The sequence below is a fragment of the Sceloporus undulatus genome, chromosome 2 (assembly GCF_019175285.1).
Source record: "Sceloporus undulatus isolate JIND9_A2432 ecotype Alabama chromosome 2, SceUnd_v1.1, whole genome shotgun sequence".
Classification (NCBI taxonomy): domain Eukaryota; kingdom Metazoa; phylum Chordata; class Lepidosauria; order Squamata; family Phrynosomatidae; genus Sceloporus; species Sceloporus undulatus.
The window spans coordinates 142,307,004-142,329,742 of record NC_056523.1 but is presented as its reverse complement, the minus strand read 5'-3'; the positions used below and the strand labels follow the sequence as shown (position 1 = coordinate 142,329,742).

The 22,739-nt window shown below is 43.7% G+C and overlaps 1 protein-coding gene across 8 annotated transcripts in view; it reads right to left on the bottom strand.

The window, feature by feature from the left end:
* ABCC3 (ATP binding cassette subfamily C member 3) overlaps positions 1-22,739 on the bottom strand; it is a 105,047-nt gene that overhangs the window by 71,737 nt on the left and 10,571 nt on the right. For 6 of the 8 annotated variants that reach the window (XR_006102515.1, XR_006102516.1, XM_042455129.1 and 3 more), the window contains exons 2-6: positions 13,349-13,525; positions 7,494-7,619; positions 6,021-6,158; positions 4,288-4,413; positions 1,628-1,689 (exon numbers count right to left, since the gene is read on the bottom strand). Coding sequence is in view for 5 of the 8 variants with exons in the window: in XM_042455129.1 (XP_042311063.1) it covers positions 1,628-1,689; positions 4,288-4,413; positions 6,021-6,158; positions 7,494-7,619; positions 13,349-13,525 (629 nt within the window). In the remaining 3 variants the exon portion in view is untranslated. Of the gene's footprint in view, positions 1-1,414; positions 3,060-4,287; positions 4,414-6,020; positions 6,159-7,244; positions 7,410-7,493; positions 7,624-13,348; positions 13,526-22,739 lie in introns of those variants that run through there. The other 2 variants (XM_042455132.1, XM_042455133.1) reach the window with 2 other exon arrangements.

Here is a 22,739-nt window from a genome sequence, read left to right as displayed (position 1 = left end):
GTAATCTTGCACAAAGGATACACTTGGTATGCATGTTTGTGTGGGGGAGGGACTGAAAAGGGGGGTGGGGGGTGGGGGTGGAGGACCCTACAATTTTCATGCAAACTCCCCACATATTAATAATTTCCTGCACAAATACTGCACATAATAATTTCCTGCACAAATACTAGGACATAGTTGTACAGTATTTGTTTTGTTTGTAGCAGGGAGAAAAGTATTCATCCTCACTTGCAAGGATGAAATAGTTACTTAGAGATTAAGTATCTCTTATCTGAAATACTGGGGACCAAGTTTTTTTTTTTGAAGGGGGAGATTTTGAAATGCCTGTATTTCCCATAATGAGGCTAGAGAGACACTGAGGATCTGTGAAATGGCGGGAATTCAAGTGTAGTGCTTGGCATGGATCCATGTCTCCTGCAATTTCACAGGTTCTTGCATCTCTCTCCAGCCTCGCAAGTAGTAGCTCAAAAGGTACGTACAGTCAGTCGGCCTGAACCAAGTCCACAGACTAAAGCATCCATGGATGGTCTTGCCTCAATTCCCCCAATGTTGGCACATGCACGCAGCCTCACCAGTGCACACATATCCAGCCGCCAATGGAAAAAGCAGGACTTGAGTTCCCGCATTTTTGTCATCTGCAGTGGTGGGAGGTCCAGAATGGAACCCCTGTTGATATGAAAGGCCAACTGATTTGGGTTCTTCTCAAGTTCAGACTAACCTCCAGAGCGGATTCAATGCCCCACTGACATTTGGAACCACTAGCTGCCATAGATCCCAAAGTGAAATCAATTTTATTTGGGAAGGCTCTAAAGGATGGAGGGGAGTAGTGATGTCAGAGTTGCCATTAGAGACTGTTTTTTAAAAGCCTACTTTAACCTCTTTTAATTTCAAAGAAAACCTAACAAAAGGTTTTGTTTAATCTAGTCCCCTCCTGTATAGCACAACCATCCTCCCTCCTTATGCAAACATTAATCTAAAAAAATCTTCCTCTTCTTTGTAGAGGTGGAAAGGTAATTTTTTTTTTAAAAAAAAACACTTTTTTAAAGAGTTGTTAAGGTCAGCAGCAATGTGGTTCATCATACTGCACACAATGCTCACATTTCCTTCCCTGCTGTACAGTAAGAATAATAAAAATACCTATAAAATCGGGCTTTAACAGGAAATGAAATCTGAACCTTAACTGCCAAACATCACTGTGTAAGTCATTCACAAAGTTAGCAAGTTATGTTGAAGCTTGAGTTTATCAATGAAATATTGGGTGTGTATTTAAACTTTTCAGTTCTCTCTCACACTTCCTGCTCTACAGTTTAGAAAGAGGACATTTGATTTTAACATTTTTCAGGCTGCAAATTACAAATACAGACTGACTATGTTCTAATTGATTTCAGTGGAAATTTTTCCCATGTATGAGTACCTAGTGCTGTAGACTCTGTTTCAGTCTCCTCTACCTCCATCGTTCTGTAACATCAAATGAATGTAACTTGGGACTTCTGTAGTGTATGAGGAAGCAACTAGGCAACCAAGAGCACAAAGGGAAATGTCTTGGACCAGTGCCACTCCAGTATTGCTGTACACACAATGGAGGCTTCTGGCAGAGACACAAGAAAACTTGAAGCAACACTCTTACCTCGTGAACCACCAAAATGTTATCTTGGAAAGAAAACCGGAATTTAATTCTGGACATGGATTCTATGATAAACATTAAAGACATAAAGAAATTAAATGTTTAGATCAATGTAGCATGGGGTATTTCTTTAGAAGGCAAAAGTGTTTTGAAAGTTCGCAATATGCATTTGAAACCACTTGGGATATGTCCCAATATATAAATGTTAAATGACGGACACACTGGATTTCCCCCTCTCTCCACTCAAGGATGTGAGCAATTTTGCAAGCCAATAGTTGGATCCCACTGCCGGATGTCAGCAAATTCTGCTTGCCACAGGATGAACCAGGGAGTTGAAACCTGTTTTTGCTCTTATCAGATAGTGAATAGAGGGGAACCTTATGCTGAAGTGTGGGGGAGGAAACAGGGGAAACAGCAAAGCCAGGCAGGGGGAAAGCCTCTCTTGGCTTGCTGCCAACAGGCTTGATTAAAACCAGATGGTGGCAGAACAGAAGGAACGATTTTGCTTTTGGTGCCTTCACCACCATCTTCTAGGGAATATGAAAATAAGGCATGATTAAAACAGTATTTTGTGCACAGCCATCTCCTAATTGTCACACAGAGAGGAACTGCAACACATACCAGATTTGGCAGTTTTTAATCTCTTTGTTCCTTGACTTAACAAATCACTCTTGGTTTTTTTTAGATACATGGTAGGTTGTATATCATTAAAGAGGAAAAAGCATTTCTCTGAACAACCTGGACAGATTGCTCCTGCTGTTACTCTTGCACAATCATAATCTTAAATCCTCCTTCCTTCCAACTCATGTTCACAATTTTTTTTGGGGGGGGTCTATCATTTCTCCCCCTACAGCTGCTCAGCCAGACACATTTTGCTTCCCCCCCCCCCCTCTGATTTCTCTTTCTGCACAAGCTTGGTGTAATGCACCTACTCCAAAATCCCAAAGCTTCAGCTCTTCATGTTCCACCTCAGTTTCCCCCTTTTTCTGAAGAAGTTTGGAAGATAAGCTGATCCATCTTTATTGAATTACAGCCTTCATTAATAACTAGCTTTACCAGAAGGCCATTTCCCCAAGGAGCACACTCACAAGCTCCCTTTCAGTTCTTCAAAACAGATAACTAGAAGGTCTAAACTTTCTACCATTCTTGTCCTTTGGTCAGCAACTGGGAAAAGAAGAGAACAGGAGTACACAGGGCCTGCATGTTACTGGTTCTTAGATGCAGACTTTCCTGTAATGCAGCCCAAAATCTGGACCCTGCTGAAGAATACACTTAAGATGAAGTATGCCTATACCAAATGTGTTTGCTATGTCATGATCAGAGCTTATCCAAAAGTACTTATCCAAAAGTACTTATCCAAAAAGTAACTTTTCTAAGCCCTGGTTCTGGAACACATTTCAGTAAGGCCTTTGACAAAGTTCCCCATGATATTCTTGCAAACAAGCTTGTAAAATGTGGGCTAGACAAGGCAACTGTTACATGGATTTGTAATTGGTTGACCGGCCGAAGCCGAAGAGTGCTCAACAATGGCTCCTTTTCGTCCTGGAGAGAAGTGACCAGTGGGGTCTCACAGGGCTCTGTTCTGGGCCCAGTGCTATTCAACATCTTTATCAATGACCTGGAGGACAATATTGGGGGCATACTTATCAAATTTTCAGATGACACCAAATTAGGGGGAGTAGCTAATACTCCAGAGGACAGGATCAAGATTCAAAATGACCTGAACAGACTAGAAAACTGGGCCATAGCTAACAAAATGAAATTCAACACGGAGCAATGTAAGGTACTGCACTTAGGGCGGAAAAACGAAAAGCACAGATATAGGATGGAGGACACCTGGCTGAATGAAACTACGTGTGAAAGGGATCTAGGAGTCCAAGTAGACCACAAGTTGAACATGAGTCAACAGTGTGATGCGGCAGCTAACAAGGCCAATGCAATTTTAGGCTGCATCAATAGAAGTATAGTGTCTAGATCAAAGGAAGTCATAGTGACACTATATTCTGCTCTGGTCAGGCCCCACCTGGAATATTGTGTCCAGTTCTGGGCACCACAATTCAAAAAGGACATTGAGAAACTGGAGCGTGTCCAAAGGAGGGCGACTAAAATGGTGAAAGGTCTGGAAACCAAGCCCTATGAGGAATGCCTTAGGGAGCTGGGTATGTTTAGCCTGGAGAAAAGAAGGTTAAGAGGTGATATGATAGCCCTGTTTAAATATTTGAAGGGATGTCATATTGAGGAGGGAGCAAGCTTGTTTTCTGCTGCTCCAGAGACTAGGACCTGGAGCAATGGATACAAGCTGCAGGAAAAGAGATTCCACCTCAACATTAGGAGGAATTTCCTGACAGTAAGGGCTGTTCGACAGTGGAACACACTTCCTCGGAGTGTAGTGGAGTCTCCTTCCTTGGAGGTCTTCAAGTAGAGGCTAGATGGCCATCTATCGGGGATGCTTTGATTGTGATTTCCTGCATGGCAGGGGGTTGGACTGGATGGCCCTTGTGGTCTCTTCCAACTCTATGATTCTAGGATTCTATGATTCTATGACATCTTAGGTGAAAACAGCAGTAGTGGGCATACACATGCTCTTAAATTCTGATTAGCTGGATTGTTGTTCATGGCATATGACAATCTACAGGCTGTATTTGTAACATAGACTTACTTACATGGTCTAAATTCACAGGTGAGAAAAATGGAGCCTTTTCTTTAAGGCATGCAAGAATCAATTCAGTGAGAATCAGGGCGAAGTAGATATAAAATGTGGTAATCCTAAATCTGTCTTCCATTTGATCCTAGGAAGAGACAGGGGTTAAGAACCAATAAATGGACCACTAAAAGAGCAGGAAAAGGATAACAAAGAAAGATGGACAAAACAATTAGACAGAGATTATTATTGTCCACAGACCTATTCAGAAGAATATTTCTTTAATCATTTTAGGAGTGAATAATGAAATTGCTTATGCAGGGTAGGGATGAAAGTAATCATCAATAGACTAGTAACATAAAATAATTAAAATTTAAGTTAACATGAAAATAAAATTAAATAAAAATGGGCAAATATTGTGTGAAGTCGACGGCTTTCATGGCCAGCAGCCATAGTTTTCTATGGGTTTTTCGGGCTATGTGGCCATGTTCTAAAAGAGTTTCTTCCTGGATCTCTCAGATCATCTCTTGAGGCTGCTTGATTGGCTTCAGGTGCTCAGCTGCCAGGACTCTACACTGGAAGGATGCAGGAGAAGGGACTCACACCAGCATCTGTGGCTGGCATCTTTTCTGAAGATGCCAGCCACAGATGCTGGCGAAGTGTCAGGAAGAAACTCCTCTAGAACATGGCCACATAGCCTGAAAAAACCCACAAAAAACTATTGTGTGAAAGTTTTTGACCTGATATCTCTGGGATGTCCCACTGGTATCAATTTATAGATTCTGCCCTCTTCCTTTCGAAGAGACCCTTTCAAGTCTTTTCCATCCCATATTTTCAATACAGAAATATGAGGAAAATATGCACCAGAGTAGATGGAATTGTAATCATGCATCAAAATGTAGGAATCAATATGCAATATTCAATTCAAAGATAAGAAGCTGCCCTTGAAAAGCATTCTAGTATTCTAACTGTTGTCAAATGCTGCTGCCAAGCTGATGACTGAGGCCGGGCATTCAAAACACATTGCTCCTATTTTGTTTGATTTGGTTACTTGTTCCTTTTCAAGCTCAGTTTACAGTGCTGTTTTTCACTGGCCTGAGACTTGGGCACCTTAAGAACTGTCTTATTTTGTGTATTCCTTCCTGCCTGTTGTATTCACTATCTTAGGCCTTGCTACAAGTGGCTCTGTTGAATGAGAAACAATGGGCTGTCCCAAGGATGAGGGCCTTTTTTGATAGAAGTGCTCATTTGTGTGGGCTGTTTTCCCTAGGAAGGCTTGCAGGACTCTGACACTTAGCATTTGGCCCATACACTGCTGTTCCAGATGGCTTTTTTGTTCCCCTAGATTTCACTCTTTTAACTCATTTCATGAAGAAAATTAAGTTGCTAAACAGAAGAAAGAAAGAAAAGCCTGAATATGAGGATTTTTATTCCAATGTCTCTTTCCACAATGACAGGTATTCAAGCTCCATCTGCCCTGCCTTTCCTCTTTCCTTTGCAGTGCAATGTGCCTGCCTGCACCCGCATCCATGATCAAAGTCCACCAGCTTGTTCTGACTTTTACTATAGGCCCCACCCTTGGTGTCCCTGGAGAGCCAGGCAGCTGCTATTTACCCAACTTACTCCTAACTTTTACATCCCCTGAACTGCCTCTATACCAGTCTTTTTTCCTCAAACAGGTGTCAAATAGCCTTATTCATTCTAGCATTACCTATGGTACAATATGCTGGAACATACACAGATGTACACATTTACCTGAGCTGAAGTACGAATGATTTTGGACCGCAAAGGACCCACAGCACACAAGACACACAAGAACCAGAAGATGATGAGAATTCCTGAGGACTGGACACCATGAAGCCTCTCATACTGAATGAGCAGCATGGCCAACAGCTGCAGATGGGAAAGAGAGAAAATACAGTGAAATATATATGAGAATAAAAGCCCATTGATTCCACAGTGGGTTTTAAAAATCTGAACCTGTAATTTTTTATTTTTATATGTTGTTAGGTTTTCTTTGTTTTGCTTGCTTGCTTACTAATTAATGTATCCAATCTTTTCCATACCTCCTGCGGTGGAACTCAAAGAAATTTGCAAAAATTAAAATAAATACAGATAAAAGTTCACATCAGTAAAAAACATACAAAACTTAAAATATAATTGAGGTATTAATAGAATTAAATTAATTCTGGTATTTCAGAATTACAGATGTTGCAGTATCTTGTCTATCTGTCTATAATCACAGAACAGTAGAAAGTTTAATGATGAATCAAGAGCTGAAAAACAGCTTTGCAACTCACACAGGCTGCATCCACACTGCAGAAATAACCCGGTTTGGCACCACTTTAACTGCCCTGGCTCAAGGCTAAGGGATCCTGGGAACTGTAGTTTGCTGTGGCACCAGCGCTCTCTGACAGAGTAGGCTAAATGTCTCACAAAACTACAGTTCCCAGAATTCCACAGCATTGAGCTAGAGCAGTTAAAGCAGTCTCAAACTGGATTATTTCTGCAGTGCAGATGCAGCGACATTCTACATTCTGTCAAAGCCCCACCTGTTCCATAAACACCAGAGTGAAGGATACAAGTTTAAGACAGTTCTCCAGCACCACCCTAAGCTTCCTAATGGGACAATGAAAGACACAATTCTCTATAATGCCTTGGAGGACAATCCAAAAAGGGTAAGGAAGAATCTACATTAGAGAAAGCATTAAGTCCCAAGCCCTATCAGGTATTTCCCAGCAAGGTGGGTGTTTTATAAGAGGCTGGAGGGAAAATAATTATGTCTGATCCAGGGATGGCATACCTTCCTGACAAGGTGCATGTTGAAAACATAGAAGGGATTTGGACCCAATGAATTCCAGGTCTCCCTGGATCCCCACCTGGAATTTCTCCTCTTTGCTAGTGTTGTTGGTACATTGACAGCAAAGGAGCACTGGGAATGGAAGCAACTGCACCAGCAGCCTGTGAACATAGATCTACCTTTCTACTCATGGATATCTTCCACCATAGGCAGAGAAGAAGATCCACACCATCCTGGAGTTCTGGGGGTGCTCTTCTGAGGACCACAGCCTTCATTGCCCTTACCATCTCTATAAAATTTGTTCAGTTCCTGCTAACTAACTCTGTTAGGCTTCAATAGTTGCTCTAAGGAAGACATGAAAACATCATGCTTATTGTCAGCATTGCCCCATGTAAGCAACAGCAGCATCAACAGAAAAGCATACCAACCATTGTGATGCCGACAATTAAGGGTGTTACAAAATACACAGGAGATGGTGTTCTGCTTTGAACGATTCCATGGAAAGAATAGAAGAGATTGGCCCAGCTAACACACCAAAGGAGGAAAGCAAAGACCTTTAAAAAAGGAGAAAGAATGTGTATCAAATCATCTCCAAGAGCAAATAACATGTTCAAAGAACATTTAGGCTGCATCTGCACTGCAAAAATAATGCAGTTTGACACTGCTTTAACTGCCATGACTCAGTGCGAAGTAACTCTGGGAACTTTAGTTTGTCGTGGCATAAGAGCTCTCTGACAGAGAAGGCTGAATGTCTCACAAAACTAGAACTCCCAGAATTCCATAGCATTGAGCTATGGCAGTGTGCAGTGCAGATGCAGTCTAAAGTTACCACACATTCTTAAAGCATCTTTGCAAGCAAATGCACAAAAATTCCTTGACCACCAGAATGCTATTGACCTCTTTTACTAAATTCTGTGCCCCTATCCTGTCTATGACAGTTGTTTTAGCACACTGGTAGCATGAAATAAGAAGAATGAGGGCACTTTTCTGATTTACAAATTTTCTTTACTGGTTATCCAGAACAAATTCTCACTTGCTACAAATCATCAGTTATTCTTAAGACTGTCTTAAAAGTAACAATATTCCTTTTAGAAATTGTTATTTGCACATTTCCAGACAGGAGAGCATACCTATGTTAGAGTGTGGTTATTCTGATCGTGTTGTATTGTGACCTTTTGTGAAATATACTTGCAAGTTCAGTTTCAACAGCAGTGTTATCCTGTCTGCTTTCATTATTAAGGAAACTATATATAACTCACAAAGATCATGTAGGTGTTCACCCACCAGGCAGTGGGTTTGGATATGAGTTTTTTCCAACCTGTCCTGCCCTCTTGGTGTATCCAACCCAACCTAAATGTATAGTTAGCATGCAGGAACTAACACACTGCATGCAACATGCATGGGATCCACTGCCAGAATCTATACATTGAAACATGAAAATGTATCAATTGAATGAATACGGCCTATTTGCACTGGGCTCCATTTTAAATCTGTTCAGTGTGGAGAATATATACAGTAACATTCCATTTGCACTGAGGTAAAAGTGCTAGATAGAAGGATCCCAAGGAAAAGTCTGTTCCCATGAACAAACTGGAAGTTGACTTGAGGATGGCCACACCATGATGGGGTAAGGAGATATCTGAATGGCTGCATACAGCAAGCAACTGCATACAGTGCGCCCGCTCCATATGCGGGTGCACCATATTCAGCTCCTTGTTTACACGGAAGTCGCATTGCCATTAAATGAATGGTGTGCATGGTTGCTGCGCACGCACGCCACACCACTGAAAGCATCAACAGAATGGGGCTCAAGCTTACGCGGGATTTGCTTTACACAGGGGGGAAGGGTTCCCCCCACGTAAGGCAAGGCTCCACTGTATATTTAATTTTTATCTAATTGAATCATTCTTATTTTTAAAATCCCTTTTGAGCTGGTTGACATCTTCTGCAGATGGCTAAGAGAAGCCATTTTTAAAAAATAAAGCGTCAACTGGTAGTTACATAGTCACATTGTTTAAGCACAATTCTTATAGAAATCAATAAAGATCTGGGTACTGATTTCCATCAGCACTGGATCCATAGTCTATTAAATTATATGGTGAATAAATTTAGATTACTGCAGCAACACAGTGGCAGGGTAATGTTGTTTTCAATCAAGAGACTGCCCTTTTCCTTAATGAGATAATAAAACTAACTGACTGAAGCAACAGTTACAGTATCTCAGTGAGAGAGCTATCTCAAAGATATTTCCTTTAGATAAGATATCCCTGCCCTTCTATCTTGACTAGATAACCCAGGCAAAGTATGCAGCACTTTCTCCAAAACAAAGGTATTGTTTGATTCAAGATATTTTTTTAACTATTAACAACAATGCCCCTGACACAAATCACTATTTAGTAGCAGACAACTCAGATTAAATCCAATTTAAAATATATGACCTCAATGTTTGATTAATTAATTATATGATCTATTGCTTCTAAACCTGAAACGGAGCTTTAGTAGCTAAATCTGGCAGTTGTCTCCAGAGAGAAAATGTACAAGTGTGAACTGAAAGAAGAGTTCTCAAAAGGAGCTTCTAGCATGCAAATATCTTGGAGACCAGAATTCAAAAGGTCAGTTACCTATGCAGGAGGCAAGACTCCCAATCTCATCCAGCCCACACTAGGGTTGAAAGGAGATGGAAATGAAACAGTAGAAAAATCCCTGAGCTCCAGACCTTTGCAAGGCCGGGAAAGGGGGGGGGGCGGGAATTCCAATGACCGTATGTCCGGGTGTCGTACGAGACGTCTGGGGTATAAGACGACCGGGGGAGAAGGCCGGCCCCCTAACTGGGTGCGCAGGGGAAAATCGATGAGAGGGGAGGAGAGAGTACGGGCTCGGGGAGAAGATCCACCCCCCTGCGGCCAATGGCACACCCAAAGAATAAAAGTGGAAAAAACAACAAGCACGACCGGTGACCCCAAACGCGGGCGCGACAGCGTGGGCGCGGCTGGCCGTGGCCAGCTTGTCGGAGCGCTTCTGAGCGCGCGCGCGCGCGCGCGCGATGCGATCGCTAGCGAGCGGATAGCGATCGCTAGACGAGGCGAGCGTAGCGTAGTCGAGCTGAGCGAGCCCAGCGATGGGCGCGCGCTGGCGAGCGATAGCGAGCGCCCCACCGGCCGCGCCGGCGGAGGGCGCGCTGCGCAGCGCAGCGAGCTGAGCGAATGCGAGCGAGGCGATGCGAGCTAGCGACGCGATGCGAGCGATCGCAGGGCAGCGTCCAGCGAGCGCGCGAGCGAGGAGGGCGCGCTAGCCGAGCTTGCAGCTGAGAGAGCGCCCAGGCGCTCCCCCGTGCGAGCGTGGCGCAGATCCCCGCGGGTCGCACGTCCCGCCTCTCTCGCCAGGCCTCGCGGGGCGCGCCCGCCAGCGCGCCAGCGCTCGCGCTCCTCGCGCGCCAGGGCGCGCGCGCGCGCTATTCGCGCGAGACGATCAGCAGGCAGTCGAGTCTAGGCTAGCGAGCGAGCGATTCGAGCGAGGCGAGTCTAGCTCGAGCGCTGATCGCTAGCTGAGCATCGATGAGCTGCCTGCTCCGCTCGAGAGGCGCGCGCGCTAGATGGCTCGCGTCAGTACTAGAGCAGGAGCGAGCGAGCGACGGCGAGCTAGTATCTGAGCGAGCTAGCGAGCGAGCTGCCGACTGCGCGTCCGCCCCGGCTCTCTGCCCGCGCATGCGCAGCGTCTGCGCGAGACGCTCTCTAGCCGAGCTAGTCGCGTCGCGCTCGCGCGCGGCGCTGCGATTATGTCGAGGGCGCGCGCGAGAGAGAGAGACGAGATGCAGCGAGCGATGGCGTACGGACGCCCGTACGTCGCTGAGCCTAGAGGATATAGCTTGCGCGCGTCGATCGCAGCGACTGCTATGCGAGTGAGCGAGGATGAGCGCGAGCCGACGCTGGGCGATGCGCCTATGCAGCTAGAGCGATTGGAGTGGCGCGCTATGCGCTCCGCTCCGCTCCCTGCTGCTGATCTGATTGCTCTTGCGCGTCTGCCGCGGCTTAGCAGATGCTATTGATTTATTGCTGATCTGAGCCCCCCTCTCTGCTGTCGCTATCGCCGCCCGCTTCCTATGGCGCGTCGAGGGCTGCTGCGCTACGCGCTAGCGAGCGTCAGCGAGCAGAGCGTGAGCGCGCGATCAGCTGAGCTGATGCGAGCGAGCGCGAGCTGCGCGAGCGCTGCGACACGGTCGCGCGCGTCGCGCGCGCGGGCGTAGAGAGTAGCGAGAGCATCGAGATGCAAGCGAGCGAGCGACGTGAGGTCGTCGCGCGCGCGCAGCAGCTACGGTAGCGCGAGCGATAGCGAGCAGAGAGCTGAGTTCGCTCGAGCGAGCGTAGAGCGCGCGTTCAGCTAGACCGAGCCGTGAGCGTACGCGAGCGTAGCTAGCGAGCTCAGCTAGCTGATCTATGCTTCGGCTCTCTCGCCTGTGCGAGCTCGCCCAGCGCTGCGTCGATACGCCAGCCCGCCACTCGCTCGCTGCCGCGCTGCTGAGCGCCTCTCTGCTGCATCTATCTAGCGCGAGCTATGCTATGCACTGGATGCTATCTAGCTAGCAGCTGATCTAGCTATCTGATATAGCTATCTCTGGAGACTCTATCTATCGATCTACATCTATCTATCTATCTATCTATCTATCTATCTAGATATTTCTCTCCTCCCCCTCTCTCTATCTAGCTCCCTCTCTCTCTCTTCTCATGTTTTATTTTTATTTATTTACCCCAGGCCTTTGCTGAGGCCTTCAAAGCCTGCCTTGGCATGCAGGCAGTGCCCTGGATCGGCCAAGTTAGGGGGCCTGATGCCCAAAGCTGGCTTCAAAAGGCCTCCAGGCCTAGCTGAGAAGCCGGCCAAGTAGGCCGTGCTGGCTTTTCAAGCCTCCGGGGCCTTGGAAGCCAAGCAGCCAGGGAGGCCCCCGGCCCCTTCGCGCCGGCTTCCAAAGTCCTCCGGAGGGGTCCTCCGGAGGGCTTTGGAAGCCAGCAGCCAGGGGGAAGCCCCCTTGCGCTGGCTTCCAAGTCCTCCGGCAGGCGTCCTCCGGCGGGCTTTGGAAGCCAGCAAGCCAGGGAAGCTCCCTCGCGCCGGCTTCAAGTCCTCCGCGAGGCGTCCTCCGAGGGCTTTGGCAGCCGCAGCCAGGGAAGCCCCCTCGCGCCGGCTTCTAAAGTTCCTCCGGAGGCTTTGGAAGCTGGCAGGACACCCAGGTAGTGCTCCTTACCGCGTACAAGACCCCCCCCAACTTTTGACCCCGTTTTAGAGGGTCAGAAAGTAGTCTTATAGGCCGGAAAATACGGTATATTTGGTATCTCAGCAGATCAGAGACAGGCTATAATGTCTGTTGCTAAATCTCAGCAAATCCAAGTCTTCTATAATTACTAACAGGTATGTCAAAGTGCAACTTTATACCTTGAGGACTACACTGGGTCCTACACATTCACTGGGGTTAGGGGCGTAGAACCCCCATGAAAGTGGAAAAACCACAAATAAAAAATCCCACTATTTTTTAATCTGAGAGAACACCTCTCTAAGAATCTCTAGATCTTCCAGAGCAACTCTATGGTTAACTACTGCTGATCACAAAGTCAGGGTAACCAGATGTCCTAACTGCAAAGGTGGACAACGCCAAAAGATACTGGACATTACAAACTAAAAGTTAAAAACACTAATATAAATATAAAGTCATGCTTCTTAGTCATACTCATAATGCACTCTGGAGTACAGAGTACAAAATGGACTACAGAAGGTTGAAATATAAGACATGTCCTTGAAAAGGAGGATGTCTGGTCACCCTGCACAGAGTCATATTGGAGGACCTAGACATTCTTAGAGAGCACATATTAATCAAATCAGTGAATAACCAAATCCACAAAAGTCAAAGTCACAAATTTGGAGAGATGACTTTACTAGACTCTACTAGTAGACATATGCCTAAACCTAAGTCACTTCACAACTTGGTTTGTAGGCAGATTACCTAGACTGATCATGCCTCTGGTCCCAGATCTAGTGCCATCTCTCAGCTTTTGACTCAGAACCATTATGCTTCCTGAGCCTTTATCAAGGGCAACTTTTCCAAACCCTGCATCGAACAGCAGAATATGAAACCATCCTACAGCCAACTTACAACTGAGTTATTTCTAGCCATATTCTCTTATATGATACTGAACTCTACTTTTATATTAAGTTCTCATGATGTTTCTTTCTAAAATGAAATAGTACAGGACCTGTAGCTGCTTGTACGGTCATTATGGTAAGTTTTACATGATCTTACCGTTTTAAACCTGCTCAGCACAGATAGTATAATGTAACCTCGATTGTTGTATTTTAAATACATGAGGTAAAAAGGCAAGATACACCAAAGATAGAAACATGGGATCCACGCCAAGACAGTGTTCTGGAAGCAGAGTGTCAGGTCTGGATGGTCAGTGTGCAGTGTAAGGTTGGGATCCTGTGGGAGAGAAAAAATGCACAGGAATTAATATTGGTGGATATGCTGGGGATGAGCAAGTGTGGTGTAGTAGTTTGAGCATTGGACTATGACTCTGGAGAGCAGAGTTTGATTCCCCACTTGGAAACCTGCTGGGTGACCTTGGGAGAATCATAACCTTTCAGCCCCAGAAAACCCTGTTATAGGGTTGCCTTAAATTGGAAATGATGTGAGGGCACACAACAACAACAATGCTGGGAATACTAGCTCCTCTACAGCTCCATCAAAAATCAGCAAAGGGATGCTTTACATGTTTTTCCAAATATGAAAAGCTTGTCACCTGAGTTCTTCTGCCCTTTTAACTTCACCACAATGCAAAAATTCAGCACAGTAATTCCATTTGCACAACACATTCATTCATTTCAGCCTGATTTACCTGATAACCTCCTGCTTTTTTCATACTCCAAAAGTGGAATCAGTTACAAAAAAGTAAAAATAAATAAAAGCATTGATATATAACTGATAATAGGGCTCTGAAACTCAGTAAGTACCATAATACCAGGTAAGTCCACAAGGGGTACTTCTTTTGAACAACAACAACACTTCTTTCCTAGAGGAAAATTGTTAAGTACTGTACACAGAATGTATTGCTGTGCTATACTAATGGGTTGGAGAGCGCCATGAAGATGCTGGGAGGGATGCTAAGAGAGAAAGCCTATATATCGCCCCCCACTTGTTATTGTATTTATATCCTGCCCTTTAACTAGAGGACTCAGAGTTGGGACTAAGATTTCCCACAAGCATTTCATCATCACAGTCACCAATTCTGGGAGGTCCCTTATATTTAGATACAGTAAGTAGCCCAAGGTCTCCAAGTCAGCAATTTCTTCTTTTTTGCATGGGCCAAAGAGCCCATTCCACCCCCGTTTCAAACTGTCCCCTTTGGGTGATGCATGGTCGAAACCCAGTTCTGGTGTGAACAGTCTGGATGATGTTGGCAGATTCCACACCAGAACTGGGCTATAACACACTTAAAATGGAGTTTTTTTTTTTTAAATCTTACCTGTTACTCCAATCTTCTGGGAACATCTGGACCTCTCTGTTCCTGCACTGCCATGGCTGTCTACACGGGTATCCTACTGGGCTTCCTGGCACTTCCACTGCTGCTGCCACACATCACACATATGACCATCGCTGGACACCTCATTCTGACTTCAGAAGCCAACAACCCACAGCAGCAGCAGATGCAATGGGTGACCAATTGGGACAGCTGTCCTGCAGACAGCTGTCACCACACAAGAATGGTGGGACAGGTAACGGGAGCAGATCAGGGCAGCTCCAATACCAGGATACTGCAGGCTATGCCTGGAATATCCTGGCCAGTTGCAGACAAGGCCCTAGTCCAACACTAAGATAAAAATATCACACTGGCTTGAAGAGCCAATGACTCAGTCAGCAATAAACTCAAACGCTTGATGGAAGAAGGAAGGGGAAAAAAGACCATAAAGAGAATGTAATTTAAATTATCACTTTCCAATCTGATGCCCTTGGCTACAACATGAGTTTGAATGCAGCCTTCAGCTGCAGGCTGTGCAGTCTCCCTCCACTTTTCCCCACAATCTCAGTGAACACTAGGTTTGGGGTGGCTTTGGAGAGTAGCGCACCTGTTTTATTCTAGCACACAGCTCTGTCCCCAGGCAGTTCTCATCCCTACCTGACCAGGGCTTCTCCCAGACTTTTTAAAGAACAGGAAAATACCATTCTTTAAAAAGTCTGAGCGAAGCCCGGGTTGTGTAACAGAATCCATTCCTGTGCATTTACAGCCTGCGCCTACTGTGGGAATAAAAGCCAGTGCACTAATCTCCTTTGTTTCAAAACTAAGCAAGGAAACTCTTCCTTTCAAACAATGATCAGAAATAAGAATAATTTAAATGTATATGAACTTGAAACACCTTGCTCTTTAACATTGTAAAAATATGTTTAAGAGCAAGGTATTTAAACAATAAACACAAAATAAAAAAACCACTCTTTGTGTGCCTGAAAGTTGTTGCACCAGGGTGCACCTCTGAGTGTACTTGTATAGAATTGAGCTATACTTTCTCTGCCTAGTGAAAAACCTCCAGATTTGTTAGAATTACATTTTGTATGTATATGTGCATGCACGTATGCACACATATGCACATGCAGCCCCTTGTCCCAGGGCATACCATCTATGCTGTGCTCAAGACTATTGTTCATACCTCAAAAGGCCTTGGAACACTAAAAATGGAGATATCAGTGGACCCTAAAAGATGGTTGTATTTACAGAGAAGGAGACTCCCTCATGTAGATCATCCACAAGTTATTGATACTTGTTGTGTTTGGACAGGTCACAGAATGTAGCACTTCTTGGCACAGTAGTTTGGCTGGATGGGCCAAACATATCAGCATGTTCACCATCATCTTCACCTTAACAGAGTACACACAGAACCATTTTTTTTGGTTGTTGTTGTGTGCTTCCAAGTGATTTTTGACTTATGGCTACCATAAAGTGAACTTATTAAGGGGTTTTTCTTGGCAAGTTTCTTTGGCAGGGGTTTGCCATCACTATCCTCTGAGGGCAGCTGAGAGGATGTGACTTGCCCAAGGTCGCCCAGTTTTAATGCTTGAATGGGGAAATGAAATCTGACCTCCAGAGTAATAGTCCAATGCTCAAATCACTACAAACCATTTGTTGTTGTGCTGTTGATGTATGTCTTCAAGTTGTTTCCAACTTATGGTGACCCCATCACAGGGTTTGCTTGGCAAGATTTTTTCATAGGTGGACTACAATGCATTACTGTCTTATTAAAGCACTTTCCTCATCCCCTTTAAAAAGTCCTGCTTACAGCCTCCTCACCAGGGAGAAGCACTACCAGCAGCATTAATGGTAGCAATAGCAATAATTCATGTAATGCCGTTATTTGTTCTATCCATAAAAGCCAGCACCAGGTAAAACAAAATTACAGAAGGAAGTTCAGAATCAAAAAGAAAGGGCTTGTGATAAGCCTCTACTACCATATATACAGGTTTGTATGTATAATTTGTGCTTTCTGTTGTAAAGGTAAAAGAGGCAGGCTTCTCAAGGACACCTGTCAGTATTTCCTTTTTTAAAAACAAAATTCAGGTGCAAGTCCTTCCTCAAGAGCAGACAGTAAGTATCCAGAAATTAATTCCTTTTAAAGATAAAGCACAACAGATAATGAAGAACTCCTCATCCCAGCTGGGTGTGGAAAGAATATATTTCTTTTCACTGATTAAAATATTTATATCCCATCCTGTATCACAGTACCTCAGGTCAGGGTACATTTAAAATTGAATGAAGCAGATTATAACATTTACAGCAAGAAAAATAGTTCAAATACAGTAGTCTAAAAAGATACTGGTATTTAAAAATTTCACAACTTAAAAACAAGCTTAAAAGATTTGAACAGTTTTAAAACCATGTGCATAAACACTGAGAGCCAGTGTGGCATAGTGGTTTCATCACTGGACTATGACTCTGGAGACCAGGGTTCAATCCCTGCTCAGCCATGGAAACCCACTGGGGGACCTTGGGCACATCACACTTTCTCAGCCTCAAAGGATAGCAAAGGCAAACCTCCCTCTGAACAAACATCAAGAAAACTCAGTGATATGTTCACTTTAGAGTTGCCATAAATCAGAAATGACTTGAAGGCACATAACAACAAAAATACATTTTGGAGGAATGTACAGTGGAATCCAGAGTGTTATGTGCATGGATACTGTTTCAGTTTGGTTTTGACAACAATTTATCAAAATATAATTTCTTTAATGTACAAGAAACTGCGATTAAAAAAAAAATCCACATTGAAATGGATTTGTTTTTCCACCTAGGTCCAGAGCTTCGAGTATATAACTCTGAAAGGAGTTACAGTACTTCCTAATTATTCAGATCATTTTTAGAGGATCTTCTTTGGTGCTACCACCAACCATCTTGGTGGAAGAACTGGCTACCAGCGAAAGCACCCTCTCAGTAGTAGCCCCCAGACTGCTGAATGCTGCTCCAAGAAAGATCTCCCTAGCATCCTCATTAGTTACATTCAGATGCCAAGCTAAGGCCACCCACTTCCAGAAGTTATTCAGTCCTAACTTTTAGTTTTGGATTAATTTTTAAAATTTTAAGTTTTATTGCTGCCTCTTCACTTTACATTTTAATGTTTTGATAACATTTTGGCTGATTTGTTTTGGTTGTGAAATTCAAATCATTCCTGGAGAATTTAACTAAATTAGCAAATGTCATTTTCAAAACGGAAATAACATAGAATTTAAACAATTCTAACGGCATAGTGGTTTGACTGTTGGACTGTGATTCTGGAGATCTGGATTTGATTCCCTGCTTGACCATGAAACCCACTGGGTGACCTTGAGCAGTGGTTAAATGCCTGTACTGCAACCATGCACTCAAAACCACAAGGTTGCGAGTTCAAGACCAGCAAAAGGGCCCAAACTCGACTCAGGCTTGCATCCTTCCGAGGTCACTAAAATGAGTACCCAGACTGTTGGGGGCAAATTAGCTTACTTGCTAATTAGCTTACTTGCTGTTCACCGCTATGATCTTTGGAATAGCGGTATATAAATAAAACAAATTAAATTATTATTATATGCCCAGAGCCTCTGGAGATGGCAATGGCAAACCTCCTCTGAACAAATCTTGCCAAAGTATCCTATGACAGATTCACCTTAGGGTTGCCATAAGTCAGAAATGACTTGAAGGCACACAACAACAATGCAATAAAAGCAAAACTGAGAAAACTTTCCATTCATAATTTTGCAATGTCTCTGCCTTATGAACTCTAAGCGGTAGCCTACCAAGATGAGTAACAGGTCAGGATCACAAAGATTGGCAGATGGAAAACACCTTAACAGAAGTAACATATATGGAATGGTACTCATGCATCAGATGTTTCTCATCCACAATGGCTTAAGGGGTGAGTTTTCTAAAATGGACTTTACTGCATTATGAACCTTTGCCATAAAAATGAAACTCCAAGAAAAAACCAGACAGGGCTCAGAACAATCTTTACTGTGTACAGTCACAATATTTGTGGTCCAAGGAGAGAAAAAGAGAAAGAGGACAGTTGAAAGAGAAAAGGGAGAGGAAGAGTGTGTACAGTCTTTTTAGGTGCCTCAGTATAAGTGGTTCAGTTCCAAATAGCTATAACCATAAAGGACTTAGGAAGTCTGTTAAGTGACAAGAGGACAAAACAAATTTAGTTCAATGCATATACTCGAGTAACCCATATCATAAATTCAGAGCATCTGTCTGCATACAACATTTAATTTAGAGTACAGTCTCAAAAGCCAAAGAAGAAACACACACAACAATTTCCTCTAAACCCTTTGTCTTGATGGTTGTTGTGTTTGAACAGGGAATAGGCTTGTAGTTCTGCACTCAGCAGCTGTGGCAGGTATACTCCATGCAACTGATGACACGGTTACAACTGCTGAAAGATTACTCTCACAAAAATAAACGACTGAGAGTAGATACATACATGACAAGAAGATGGAAAGCTTGCTAAAAGAAGGGCTGCAAAAACATTCTGTTTCCAGAAGTGTAGGGTAGGCGTAGTTGTCTGCTGCAGCACAATCTGCTTTATCACACTAGTGGGCAAACAGGATTTAAATGAGAGTTAAACTAGAGAAAAACAGGAAACATTGTGTGATAAACTTCAGGCATTTCCTGGTTTTCTTTAGCGTAATTCTTGTTTAAATCATGTTTCCCCACTAGTGTGATAAAGCAGAATGAAGAGTTAAGTGGGATACCTTCAAAGGCCAACAAATCATGGTTTGATCATGGAACAAGCTTTTGTGGGCTACATTTCATTTCATCAGACATCTCAGGGGATGCCATTGACATCGCCTGAAGCTCAGAGCATATAACTACCTATTAAACATCTGGATTTTCTGCACAAAAATTAATGTCACTGTGCATGCTTTCTTTCTTTCTTTTTTAAATTCTGGTTTCTGCACACAAAAAAGGCAGATGCACATTTTGCTTTTCCTTGTCAAGGTTTCCTGACACTTGAGAAACACATCTTTCAGATGTTCTTTCAAATATTTTGGAATGTTATTTCTATCTTTAGCAGAAAACCCCTTGCACTTTCTGGGTGAAGTCTGGCATACTTCCTCCCCTTATGAGGGTATTCTAAACCAGCATGTTTAATTTTGTTTTGTCAAAAAGCCAACAAAATAAAATAAAATAAAGCATTTGTGGGTTTCTTATTTGTGGGAGGTATAAATCTTTTGATTTCTTCATTTCACTACAGACTTGGAATCTGAGTCAAACTGATCTGGCGCTCTGCAGATCAGTTTGAGCCTATTTCACAAATATCAGATTGGTAGTGGTACCACATCTTGTGGTTAGTGTGCAACCATACTAGGCACACAGATGATTTGGAAGGGGGTTATTTGTAGTAAAATTCAAGGAAATTGAAAGACACAATTGTATGAAAGCTTAAACATATGTAAAGTTGTTGCCATAATTAATTACAAGGGAGTGGCGATGATAACATCCCGACACTGCTTGACTATTTAACACCTATAGTGTGATAAGAGCCTGTTATTTCAGTTAGGTCACAGATGACAGAACTTAACTCCATGATAGATTTTAATCTACTTTGCAGTTCTTTTGTTCATCAAGACCACTTTAAGGGTCAGTTACAGAGCGTAATTTCTGATATCATATTTATTTATTTATATATATATTTAATATGCCACCTTTCTGCTGGAAAGGGACCCAAGGCGTCTAACTGATAAAATCAGTTTAAAATGTTACAATAAAAAGTTAAAGACAATGAAAACCATCTCACTAAAAAAATATAAAAATAAACCCATTTACTTCATTGTGAAGAATCAAGGGCACAATAAACTATCTTTACATAATACAGTATCTGTAGGGAAACAAATATACCGGGGGCTTCTCCAAGATTGGCTAGGATAAAGATTTAGAAGAATCTCAGAAGACAATTTAAATCAAGGTGTGCAGCTGAGGGGGGGAATGGAGAAGTTGCTAGTGAATGGAGGTCAACTTCACATGTTACACAGGGAGAACTTCTTTCTCCTATACAACAGCAACCAACTAGGAAAGCCATGAACTTTATACCTGTGTTTTAATCATATGGCTTGAACCATGGACCTTCCCCTGGCATGTCCAACATGAGAATATGACTTAAAATGCAGTATGTGAAATAGCTATGGCTTTCCGCCTTCTAATGGGGAGCAGCCACAAGATGCATCTCTATTTCACAGTGAAAGAGTTGCTAACCAAATTTAAGGCATACACACTTTAGTTAGGATTACAAAGGTTAGCTTCTTGGCATCCCTAAATATAATACTGGGGCGGGTTACAAACCGCCAAAAAATATGTATTGAATACGTATTAGGGTTAGGAAGGGGCGGTGCTTCCGCACCCCCCTAACCCTAATACGTAGTCAATACGTACAATATGGCGGCGGCCGTTCCACACGGCCGCCACCATATTGACGTAACGGACACTCTGCGTCTGCACGTGGCGCACCGGAAGTGACGCCGCGAGTGTGCCCTTTGGCACTTGCAGCGCCTCTTCCGGGGCCCGAGAAGGAGCGCGATTTCCGCGCTCCTTCTCTGCAGCGTCCGGGAGTCGCGCCGTTTAAAGGCTGTGGCTCCTGGACGCTGCAAGCGGTGGCGGCGCCAGACCGCCGCTTTTCGGCGGTCTATAACCCGCCTTAGTCTGCTCAGGAGCAACATAATTTTTTGAATCCCTCTCTCATTTCAGAGTAAGACCTTGTGCTCCTGGAAAAGGAGGCCTTTCTCCTTCACACATGCACCACTGATTTCTAAGTGCCAATTGTCTGACTCATTTCCTTCAGCTATAGTTGTGCATACAAAGAAAACTGTTCCAGATCGCCAGTAAGGACATTATATCTTAATGCCTGTAACTGTAGTGGAACAACAACCTTGCTTATCAAAGGACGTAGTGAACAGATTGCCTACTGCAGAAACACTCTCAGACTTAACCTTTTCTAAAATACTCTTTGTATGTGTACATGTAGACACAAAGCAACACTTGAGACCATGCAGTAGAGGTCAACACCACAGCATTTTCTATTATTTCAAAACCTGGAGGTTTTGCTCTCCTCCTACTTCCAAACTAAACATGGTCTTCTCAGAGTACACTGGGCACAAAATATCAAAACAAATTCCATTCTGAATAACCTCACATTACTCATATTAAATGACACATGATAGTAATCAAGCCCTAGCCAAAGAAAAACACAAAAATACAGAATGCAAACACATGTAAACTCAACTCAAGTATTACTTACAGAGTGACAAAAAAGGAAGGGGCTACAGGACTATGTCTTTAGTCCCACTCACAATGTTGCACAGCTCTTCCTGGGCCCCTGTGTTAAAAGTGACCTCTGTAGCGGACAGCCTTTGTCAGCCATGTTGGTTCTCTCTGCAGGGAGCCTCTGTGAGAAGATGAAGCTTCCCACTGGAGAAATTATCCTTCATCCCACAAGGATAGGAAGAGCCACAGAGAAGTAGAGCTAAACCTATGGACCCACTCTCTCTCTATATCAGTGTTGCCCCCTTCCACGAGTAACATTTGAATGAACTTAGGCCCAGTACAGACCTCCAGTTTGCGGCGGACTGGCGCCAATTCTAGGGTTCTGGAGCATGCAGCATCCACACACTCTGGAACCCTAGCTCATATGGACAGCGCCATCCATATGGGGCATGTATGAATGATGCAAGCATGGCACCACGTCCGCACCTCTGGGCCCCGCACTTGCATCATGGATGCGTCAGTGCACCAATGGTGCACTGATGATGTAGTCCGCACATGCCAAGAAGAACAGTTTTTCCGGGTTCTTTTTGGTCTGGAGGGATGCCACATAGTTTGTCTGCTGCAGCGTCCCTCAGGAGGAAAACTGGGTGCCTCCAGCCCCTCAATATGTGTTTGAATTCTATGTTTTGCTTTAGCTTTTTCAAGTTTCTTTCTTGTTTTCTGACATACCTCTCAGTGACTTTTGATACCGTCAATCATGGCATACATCTTAATTATTTGGATGATGTGTGTCTGGATGAGATACTGTTTGATTCTGGTCCGTTCTATGAGAGATACAGTGTACCTGTGTTATAGATGGGCATGCCATACATGGCTTTCAGCATATGCTGGAAGCTGCACTGGAAAAACTCCTCTTGCACCCCA